This window comes from Coffea eugenioides, chromosome 8 (genome assembly GCF_003713205.1).
Source record: "Coffea eugenioides isolate CCC68of chromosome 8, Ceug_1.0, whole genome shotgun sequence".
NCBI lineage: Eukaryota > Viridiplantae > Streptophyta > Magnoliopsida > Gentianales > Rubiaceae > Coffea > Coffea eugenioides.
The window spans coordinates 44056560-44068084 of NC_040042.1; the positions used below are offsets into that span (position 1 = coordinate 44056560).

General features: G+C 37.0%; 2 protein-coding genes across 2 annotated transcripts; one reads left to right on the top strand and one right to left on the bottom strand.

The window, feature by feature from the left end:
• Positions 1–2097: 2097 nt before the first annotated feature.
• On the top strand, positions 2098–6102 carry LOC113779131 (geraniol 8-hydroxylase-like). The gene is made up of 2 exons (XM_027324591.1): positions 2098–3191; positions 5347–6102. Exons 1-2 carry the CDS (start codon positions 2214–2216, stop codon positions 5971–5973), a joined length of 1605 nt encoding a protein of 534 aa, XP_027180392.1. The 5' UTR covers positions 2098–2213; the 3' UTR covers positions 5974–6102.
• A 92-nt stretch (positions 6103–6194) lies between these two features.
• On the bottom strand, positions 6195–11179 carry LOC113779130 (primary amine oxidase-like). The gene is made up of 5 exons (XM_027324590.1): positions 10386–11179; positions 8754–9424; positions 8025–8138; positions 7144–7691; positions 6195–6635 (listed from the first exon to the last, which is right to left on the bottom strand). Exons 1-5 carry the CDS (start codon positions 11020–11022, stop codon positions 6425–6427), a joined length of 2181 nt encoding a protein of 726 aa, XP_027180391.1. The 5' UTR covers positions 11023–11179; the 3' UTR covers positions 6195–6424.
• Between the last annotated feature and the right edge of the window lie 346 nt (positions 11180–11525).

Here is an 11525-nt window from a genome sequence, read left to right on the forward strand (position 1 = left end):
TTTGCTCATCTTCAGCTGTGTTTGTGGCCATTTTTTTCCTTCTTTTCCCTGCCTTCTTCCCACTGCAATATGCCGATAAATTATCACCAACTTCACTTTTTGAGTGCTATACAAATTGTGAGACACAAACATTAGCCACTTACATATTAAGTGATTTAGATGAAGCCTCGGGTTCTTTGCCACCAAACTCTCTTACTGGTTCATCTCTACCACCTTGGCCACTTGAAGTTCTCGATCTTTTTCCTGCCATCTGAACTAAGAGTTATACAACTGCACTTCAGTTCTATTATGCTTCCCAGATTATTCTGAATGCATTACAAAGTAATAACATATATAATACATCACTCTCAAATCTCAATAACAATACTTTTAAAAACTTGTAATTTTCCTTCCACACTATGTTTGCCAAAATTAACAGTGAGTTAATTATTCTACGGGGCAAATTCCACTTATGATCTACTCTCACTCATTTATCATTTTTTACACAATCGACTTCTTCTTCTAGTTCTTGTTCTACTGTACACATATGAGTTATGTATCAATTGTGAGTTACCAATTGAACAATTATGTAATATACTATTTTACAGAGTAGTTCTTATATTGTAATTGCTAAGTCACTGCGTGTTACACTTATCCAACTTCATGTTCAGTCACACTAGCGGAGCAAAACTTGTAATCTTTTTTCCACACTCAGTATGTCAAACTGAACACTATATAAATCATTTTTCGTACCTTGTTCAGCTTGTCGTCGGCTGCCCTACCTATCAACAATCGACTTCTTCTCTTTATCCTGTGATTATACAAATATGAGTTAACTAACAAACAATAGCTAGAAAGTTCACAATATGTTCATGCAATTTTACACAACAGTTCTGCTACTGTAACTTCAGAATCACTGCATGTAACAGTTATCCAACCTGCTGTCCAACATGCCTGGTTAAAATAACTTGTAACCTTTTTGCCCACAATGCATCTATCAATCTCAATGTTATATGCATTCACGCAGCTTAACAATTTTACTCTGCGTCACTATTTATTCATATCAAATGTCTCCTTATACAACACTCTGATATATATTTAAGGAAACTATTTTTGTAACACTTTTTTCGCTTTGTATGTCACCATCAATAACATGTACAAACCACAAACAAACAAACTATAATCCGCCCACAACCATTGCTAGCCAACAAAATCTGCAATAAGTTCAAAGCAATAACTAGTACAAATGTTATATTATTACCCAAGCAATTCCACATTCCATTCACACGATTTTGCAAACACTTGGCGTACTAAGTTTTCTGCACCTGTCCTCCTCAGTGTTGGCCACCAAATTACATACCTTATACTATTTAGTACCAATAAACATTCTGTTCTATCAAAATCATTAAAGATCAATTAACCTATTCATTTATGACGTTAACAACAACTCACATCGCTGCACCACCTTGTTAAGTTTCGAAAGTGATGTCATAACATTGTTGTTTTGTTACCTGGGTGTTTCCTACTTTTTCTCTTCTCCAGATGCCCCAACGTTCCACTTTACAATTTTGATTCACTTTTACCAAGCCCTTCCAGATTTCAAACCGTGACAACTCTACATGTTGGATTGCTCCTTCGTCACAAATGTATTTTTCCCTACTTTCCCCTTTCCCTAGTTTGCCCCAGCCACTTTCTTGCCTGTAGCCACTTGCTTGTTCTGCCTCCAGCCACTTTCTTATTTTCTCTTTTTGCTTCCGTTTTCTAGTGTTCTGTGTGACTGAAATTTGGCAATAGTCAGTGTGGAGGGAAACCAAAAGACTTTTGTGTTTGACGATGCATTTGTGTTTGACGCTTTGTTTGCGCGGGATTTTGTTGACTGGAGCTGACGCTTCATGACGGGCTCCGTTAGTAGCTTCATTTTCTTTTTCCCATTACTAATTGAAACACTGTCGTTTTTGCCGCTTCCCAAAACTGTTCGACGTGGCTCGTTGTGGTCCTTTCGTCTACCATTGTGAGAGGACCGTTCAGGAGCGGTCGGCCTGATGACCGCTCCTGCCCCGTATCCTTCATACTATATATCCCTGACTTATCTTGGAATGATATCCACATTTCTACATAGCGGTGGGCTAACAAAATTCAGATACGTAATAAGCTACTTCCTCCTATATCTTTACACTAATAGCCAAGAAGAATCTGGTCCTTCTTGAATACTCACCGTTTTCTTCACTCAGCTCATGGATATTCTCAATATGATTATGCACACAATTCTTGCAAAATGTGCATGGTGGCTTGAAAACAGCAACAAAAGAGACATGCTTGTTCAAGCAGCTCTTACTGTCTCAATTGCGACAATATTCCTTTTCTGGTGTATGGTGGCGTTCATCAAGTCCAGGAGGGGAAAGGTCTTATTACCACCAGGGCCTCGCGGCTTGCCAGTTGTTGGGTACTTGCCATTTCTCGGCACCAACTTGCACACTGAGTTTGCGGAGTTGGCTCATCATTATGGTCCAATCTTCAAGCTGCAGCTTGGAAACAAACTATGCGTTGTACTTAGCTCACCACCTCTCATCAGGGAGATAACGCGAGACCAAGACATTGTTTTTGCTAATCGTGACCCTCCACTTGCTGGAGTGGCAGCAACTTATGGCGGACTTGACATTGTTTGGTCCCCCTACGGCTCCTACTGGCGTAATATGAGAAAGATGTTCGTGCGAGAGATGCTGAGTGGACGCAACCTTGATGCTTGTTACGATCTTAGAAAATCTGAAGTAAGGAAGGCAGTCGAATACGTTAGCACAAAGGTTGGAACAGTGGTAGACATTGGTGAATTGATTTTCCTAACAGAGATAAAGGTTATTATGAGCATGCTTTGGGGAGGTACACTTGATGCGGAAAAACAAAGCAAAGTTGGAGCCGAGTTCAAGGGTGTGGTTGAACAAATTGTGGGAACGTTTTCAAAACCAAATATATCTGATTTCTTCCCTATCCTTGCCAGGTTTGACATACAGGGCATAGAGAAACAAGTGAAGGTTCTTCTAAAAAAAGTTGATGAAATTGTGGATGCTGTCATAGATGAGAGGATCAAGATGGTCCCTAACAACGTGCAGGATCCAATCAGGAATGAGGCGGAAAAAGACTTCATCCAGATCCTACTCGAGCTGGTGAATGAGGGAGAAAAGATCACTTTGACACAAGTAAAAGCCATTGTGATGGTAATTCTTCTGATTTTGACGCTGATATATCTGTGTTGCCATGTTTCACATTTTTCATTCCTTTTAGTGCCAACTATTACCAGAAGAGGACCTCTTTCACAGCTCCAGTTATTTAGCAACGATTTACCAGAAAATAGTTCAGACTTCAAACAGACTGACTTCCCTTACGAGTGCCTTTACCAGTTTTAACATGTTCTGATTAGTTTTTCCTCTATCTGCCAAGCAGCAGTAATGAGAGTGTTATGCATCTTATTACTCAGGAAGCATCCAACCCTTCTCTTTGCCTTGTGAGATTTGCACTCCACATTTTCTGAACCATCTATGGGAACTTGTTATTCAATCAGATATACAAGCTACACAAAATACTGCACTCCTCGCACGTTGTTAGAAATTATTAGAAATGGCAAAATGGATAAATGGTTGATAAATGGTTTTTGTTGAATGGATAATGGATAAAATTAATCCAATCCAATTACAACCATTTAGTAAATGGATATAAATGGATAGGGTTTAAATGGATAATGGAAAACCATAATCCATCCATTTAAGCAGCTAGTAGAGTAGACTAGTACTGTAGTTTTTTTTTTTTTTTGGTGTGCGTACGGATTCTCGTTGTCTATATTCCGTAGTCCATATTTTGTTGTCCTTGCAAGTTTTTTTGGTTCCTCGATGATGATTCACAATTATAGTTCTCTCCCACGCCTCTTTACTGCTTATCCTATTCTTATTCATTAAATTAGTAATTCATCAAAATTGATTATAATGATTGGTTAGAATGTAATCCAATAAATCTAAAACAAAGATAATGTGATAGGAAAGTTCTGATTCATAATGCTTAAAGATTTTCTCAAGCCGCTACCCAAAAATAAAAAAAGAGCTATTTTTTTCCATTTCCTTAATGTGTAAAAAATTGGCAATAAAAATTCATTCTATAGTCAAGATAGAAATTGCAGCAAACTATCTCACTAGAAAATTTGAGTGAAAATGAAAAAGATTAAAAAAGAAGAAAAAGGGCAGTAATTGGTTAAGATTCAAATCTAAAGAATTAGTTTTAAGTTTAAATCTCTTTCTTCCTTCTGTTTCTTAAGTTTCACCCTTTTCCTACTGAAAATTTTTTTTAAAAAAAAGCAAGTTGAGTTCAAACATTTGATAATGATGAATTTAGTACTTGGAATAGATTTAGGCTGTATTTGGAGTTGCAGTGCTTCTGGTAAAAATGCATTTTTAGGTGTTAAAAGTGAAACGTTTGGTGAATATCATTCCATAAAATTAGAAGTAAAATTGTTTGTGTTAAAAACACTTTTAGCAAAAGGTTAAATTTGGTAGTTTTATAGTAGCTTTTGTGATTTAAAAAATAAAACATTGAATTTAATCATTTTATCCTATATTATGAACTAAATAAAGAGATAAATACATTTAAAAATTTTTAAATTACATATTATCCAATACAATAAGTATTTATTGAACTATATCTCCAAATAATATATTTTAAAGCATTTAAACACTTAATAAGTACTTTTATTAAAAATTCTATTGAAAAATTACTTTTTAATAAGTTATTATAACTCCAAACAGGCCCTTAGTAAAAGGCAAAGAACATGTGATTATTAAGGAACTAAAGGGAAAAATCTACAAAAAAAAAAAAAGAAAAAAGAAAAGGACGAAAATATACTGAAGGAAGTACAAGATTCTTCTAAAATTTAACTAACTCATAGAGGCCAGTTGTCAATATTTTGGCTATTTACTTCTAGCTCCACTTCTTTCTTGTGAATTATACAAGCATTCAGCGCCCGATGTTCTCTAGTTTTGTGGGCCCACATCGAGGATGCTTTCTAGAAGGAAGAAGTTGTGAGTCCTGGGTCCGTCTTCCCATTGCATTCTATTTTATATGGATCAAGTGGATAATCCATGTAAATCCATCAATTTAATTGGTCTTAAATGATTATCCATTTAAAGTCATCATCCTTTTTTAAGTCATCCAAATTCATTTAAACTTGGTTTTATATGGATGAATAAATGGATTTGAATCCATTTTGCCACCTCTAGTACTTAGAATTGGGACACGTGAAATTACTTAACAAATGCAATGAATAAATTAAAAAATTTTATGAGAGCTAAATTGTTCCGGATCTAATTCTAGCTAATTCGTGAACAGGATATTATGGTTGGCGGTACAGACACTACAGCCACCATGGCCGAGTGGGTGATGACGGAGGTTTTGCACAACAGAGAGATAATGGAAAAGGTCCAGAAAGAATTGGAAGATGTTATAGGGATCAACAACACTGTTGAAGAGATACATCTCCCCAAGCTACGGTATTTGGATGCGGTAGTAAAGAAAACTTTTCGCTTACACCCTGCATTACCTCTCCTCGTCCCAAAGCGTCCAAGCCAATCTTGCACGGTTGGGGGTTTCACCATACCGAAGGATACTAGGGTCTTTGTAAACGCCTGGCAAATACATAGGGATCCTGAGCTCTGGGATAATCCATTAGAGTTCAAGCCAGAAAGGATTCTGGCTACACCTAGCAAATGGGATTACAGTGGCAACAATTTTCAGTATATTCCATTTGGATCAGGGAGAAGGATATGTGCAGGCATTCCTTTAGCAGAGAAAATGCTGATGTACATCGTGGCTTCACTCTTGCACTCATATGATTGGAAATCAACCAAAAGCAAAGAGGCAGACCTTTCAGAGAAATTCGGGATTGTCATGAGGAAAAGCACACCATTATTAGCGATTCCTACCAAGAAACTGGATAAATCTGGTGTGCCTGCATGACAGAGCAGATCAGCCACCTCAACATAATTGCTGTTGGATATGATGTTAAATAAATTCTCCTTTTTACTGCATTGAAGCTTTTATTATCTCGTTATAACATTGCTGAATGATATATATTCCATTTTTCTACATCTCACAATTATCCCGTTATAACATTGCTGAATGATTCAAACTTCTCGACATTTCTTTATTGTCAAAAGGAAGTATTAAGCGGAAACGAGTTAAGAGAGAGAGAGCCACCACAAGTTATTGATACAAAGATTATCAAATGAGAATCCAGTTTTATTGATACAAAAACCTGCTATTATTATCTTGAATGCCAAATCATCAGAAGAGATTGTCAATGCATCCTCATCAAGTGACAAAATCTGACTTCAGATACAAATAACAATCTTTAGCTCGCGAGATGTTTATGTATGTACACAGTTGAGAAGGAAAGAACAGTCCGTTGTTAAGCAGAAGCCGCAGCATTGCAAATTGGCAGATCCTTTTCAACATTAGGAGGGATGTTGAGAATAGGATTACTCTCAAAAAAATTGACTGGCTTTAGGTCAAAGCTTGATGACACGGTTGGCATGATGGGAAAGTCCTCTTGACATGGAACATGATGGAAACCTAATGTATACCACAGCACTATGTCCTTGTTCTCAATTGGTCGATTTCTGCAAGCAAAAGAAACAGAATGCAACTCAGAAATTTGAGAGTTAAAATAAAAATCTTCAGTAAATAACACTTTTTTCTCGAGGCACTACTAGAGAACCTTCCTTTTTGGGTTCCAAGTGAAAGGCAAATAATTGCTAAGAATTCAGTTATTTTTAATATATAATATACTAACAAGTTTTTGGTCTAATTATAGAAAATGCTACAGTCAAAAGAAAAAATTGAGATGCAATAAGACCTTTCCCTTGCCATTATGTTTAGTGACAGAAAAGTTTAGAGTGGACGTAGAGAATTAACATTAAGTTTGACCTTGCTTCTATGTTTTTTCCCTGATCCGACAGGTCACAGAACTAAAGCATTGCAAAAACTTTAGTTTTCAAATTTTGTGATATTATCGGAGAAAATAAATCCGTTCTAATCTTAGTCTTTGCCGTTTCTTCTTCCAATTCCCTCAAGACAATAATATCTGCGTAAGAACTTGTTCATAATAGGACTATCTTGGGATTTTACCTGTTAGACCATACCGCAAGTGTATCGTCACCCTGACTCTGATAAACGAACGAGCCACCAGCCCATTGCTCTTTCTGATTATATGGAGTTACCCAAATCTGGTTATTCGTAAATGCTCCCCTCTTTTGAGGAGGATCATCGAGGTCAAGCAGACTAGCTGCTGTGCCAGAAGCAACCACCTTATACCCAACAGGGTTTCCCACTCTTGTTTTCTTGGATGGATTGATAACATGGAATTCCGCCGGATCATAGAGCTTGAGCTTTATTTGTGCATCTTTCTCAGTCTTAGCAACATTCTTGACAGCTTTCAAGTAGCTCCTTCTTGGTGACACTTTCGGTGGATTGTTCGACCTCTCGATATTTACTTTCACAAAGGAATTATTGGAGCCATCCACATCCATGTCGAGGTAGAATGCAATGTAGTGATCATGAATGACACCGATAACATTTTCGGACAATAGTGTTCCAAAAAGATTTTCCTGTTGGTTCACCTGATTCATGTGTACATAGGAAGTGCCCTTCACCATCAATATACCACTCAGTCCAACCTGTGATCAATTATCCAAAGAAAAAACCAAAACTTCATCAGACTTGGTGGATGTTGAAATTGGAGAACCTTCCGGCACCATTTGTCAGTCTAATTCCACTTTTTTGTCAGTCATTTTCAAAGGAATATCTCACAAGTAGCTAACTGTATATGGATCAGGCCTCAATTATTGGGCCAATTTGTCTCCAATAGCAGGTAAGTAACTAATATCCTTTGCATGATTGAGGTTATTAATACATGTTTAGGGGATGCCATCTTGGGCGGCGGTGTGCAAACTTGTCATCATAGGCTCATAGGCATATAAATATACGAGTAAAAGCGATTAAAATCTTACCTTGACTCTGATAAGTCCATCCATTTGAAACTCCCAATCCACAATGTAGTCATAGTTTGCCACTGATGCTGCCATTCTCACCACTAAGGTCACCTTCGGTCTTGCCTCTCTGATCTGCCCAAAAATAATAATAATAATAATAATCAATGAGCATAATTATTTCCTAACTCGATGGCCTAAGAGAGAGATCAATATCTCATCACACAACCAAATATCCTAGCCATTATTTTTTCATCAAACCAATTTCCCACCTTGTCCATTCCTTCCAATATTTTCAAATAATCAACTAAAGTATACAGAGCTACCATTGACTACTTGTTTTCAATCTCAAGAAATGACATGCTGACTTGTTAGTGGGTGTTTACTTTTGTAAATGTAAAAATTGTACCCCTAATTTCTTCAGCTAATTTTCATACTAGCAGAAAAGTTAAAAAAATTGGTTCTATATACTCTTAGGCACAACCCATCACACAAAGGTTGGTAGTCTAGTGGTTGGATGCGCTGCTCCACGCTACAAGTAGACACATGTCATAAACATATATATATATATATATATGTATTCATCATAGTAAAAAAAATTTGTTACGTGTAACTTAGAATCAATCGATGTCCACTATTTTAGCGCTATAACATGTTTTAATGTTGGCACAGAAAAAAAAAATACACACACACATATAGCGAAAGCAATTTTAACGCATATAAAAATAAAAATACGTAGGAAATGATTACCCCCATTCCGGTAATTGGACTCTCGGAATGACGCCAACCAATATCACCTCCATAGCTTTCGAACACACAAACCATATTAGATCGGACGTATGGAGTTCCATCAGCAGCTGGAAACACACCATCCATATAATAGGCATTACGCGGACAATCATTAAGCGGGTCAAGAGGCATGGCCTGGAGCCCAAACCCGTATTCACCAGCATCCATATACGTTTTAAAGTACCATGCATCAGTGGGGTCCATGTATGGCACAAACAGTTCTGATGAAAAGCCTTTGTACATCACATCCCTCATCACCCCAGTACCCGGGTCCCTGACCTTGGCCCGAGAAACGATCACTCCAGCTCTTGGGTCGGGTTTGAGGTGAAATTCCCAGTTTGCCCATTTCACTAAGTGATCATCCTCTATAGTGTAACTTGGACCTTTTGGCTGCTCAATAGATATTGGGTTTATTAGGCTTTGATGGTAATTTTGGGCTGAAAAGCGGTACTCCGTATTGGCAGCCTTTGGTATTGGTATGTTCCTGCCCTTATCAGTAATTTCCACCACTTCTTTAGTGTCCAAATCAAGAAGCACTGTTAGACCCTCAATCGGCCTCATGTAGAAGTTTGCAGTGTCTTTCATAGAATAGCATTGCACTTTAATCAACCTTCTCTTCTCCTCACTCTTGCCTACCAAAATTGCAAATATATATATATATATATATATATATATATATGTTAAACACGACTTTGTAATACTAGCTTTTAAATGATTAAAGACTATACAAACTTTGAAAGTAAGGTTGAAATAACTTACCACCTATAATTATTAACTACAAGAAATTGGCGTGATGTTCACATCGCACATGCATAGATATCTACCACCAATTGACCTTAGGGTGTGTGCGATAAGATTAAAATCTGAAATTTGAATTCTAAATTTGTTAAATTACTGAATTATTAATTATTAATTTGATACATTTGATTGTATATCATATTAAGTGATAAGTAAATAACTTATCATTTATTTTTTTTAAGCAAGTTTTGTCTAGAAAATCTAATATCAATTAATTAATTTAAATATTTTATTTTTTATTATCAAACCCGTCTAAATAAATTAATATCTGAACTTATTCGATTTAAGTGTTGAATTGAGTTATCAAACAAAGCCTTATTATAAAATTTTAAGGTGCAAATTATACTTACTAAACCAGACTTGATCCAACGGTTCAACCAGCATGACCGACCACCTAGTCAGTCCGGGTTCTTATTAGATTGGAATCATCGTTTAGGACAGTAACCCATGGACTAGTCAAAAATTCGCCGATTCTACTGTTAAAAAGTCCAAAAAAATTGGTTGGTTCAACCATTAGACACACGGTTGAACTGCTAACCATTAAATCAATTGTCTTCTCAGATCGATGTCCAAACCAGCTTTAGTAACTCTGGTGTAAAGTGTGCGAATGATATAGAATCTGTTCAAAAAAAAAAAAAAAAAATATACTGTGTCGTGCCATCCGTCCATTTTTTTAAAATATTTTGTAAATATTAAAATTCATGAAAAATAACGTTTAAATTAGCTCATGTGACACGTCTTAGCAGAAATGTGTTGAATGAAAAATTTTCCACAAACAAGAAAACAATTGCTTACCAAACCATCCACTGGAAATTGGCAAACATGCGAGGTCAGCTAAATCAACTCCGCGCTCAATAATCGTACGGTTAAAATCAGCGTTGGCCAGAGGGGCCCAGGTGGACGAAGTCATATCCTCAACAGTCATAGTCGGGTAACCCGAATGAGGACCTGTTTCATGGAGGATCACTTTGCTAGTCTCGAGCTCAACCGTGAGCACGTGTGAGACCCTACTCACACGTGCGACGACCGAAGCTTTTCTAGGCGGAAGCGGGTCTCCCTTCTGCCACGTCAGGACAAGCTGTTTGTCGGGCTCGTCCAGAACGACTGAATGCAGAGCATAGTTTGAGTTCCTGAACAGGTCATGGGATTGGATGACTTTTTTGACCTTGTTCAGCTCCGGGATGGTCAGAGGGTCGAGGGGATGGTGGGGGACGGCGGTGGAGTGGCGGCGGAGCTTAGAGTCGGAGGGGAATTGAATGACATGTGGGTTTTTGAACTGGAAGCGGTTCTTGGAGGAGGTGCACCAGGGAGAGTTGGTGGTGCAGCCTAGCGAGTTTGATGGTGGATAAGGAAGGTTGGATATGGTGAAAAACAAGAGGATTATGATGCCACAGAGAAAGAATAGATTGCGAAGGAATTTTTTTCCTTCCATTAGGCTTACTTGGGTAGCAGCTAGTGGAGTGAGCTGAGTGGTGGCCGGGGCTAATGAGATAGCATGACCAGCAGCCAGGGAGTAGGATATATTATATATAGTGGGCTTATTGTGTTAGAAAAATCATTTTTGAATCTTGTTCTTGGTACACGAATGGTGTTAAAATTTTGTACAGCCTTAGACGGTTTGGAAGAACGGTGCTACTGCTAAAAATAATGGCGTTTTGAGTGGAGATGCTTGCTAAATATCATCTCGTAAGTTTAAGAGCTAAGTTGTTAGTATTAAAAATAATTTCAGCAAAAACTTTAATGTGATGATTTTAAAATATTTTTTGTATTTTTAGGAAGTAAAATATGATTTTATATTATGAACTATGAACTAAATAAAGAGGTAAATAAGCATTTACGAGAAACATGCCTCCAAACAACATATTTAAGTACTTAATAAGTTTTTTTATTAAACATTTTTATTAAATAAAATATTTTTTAATAAGTCATCTAAAT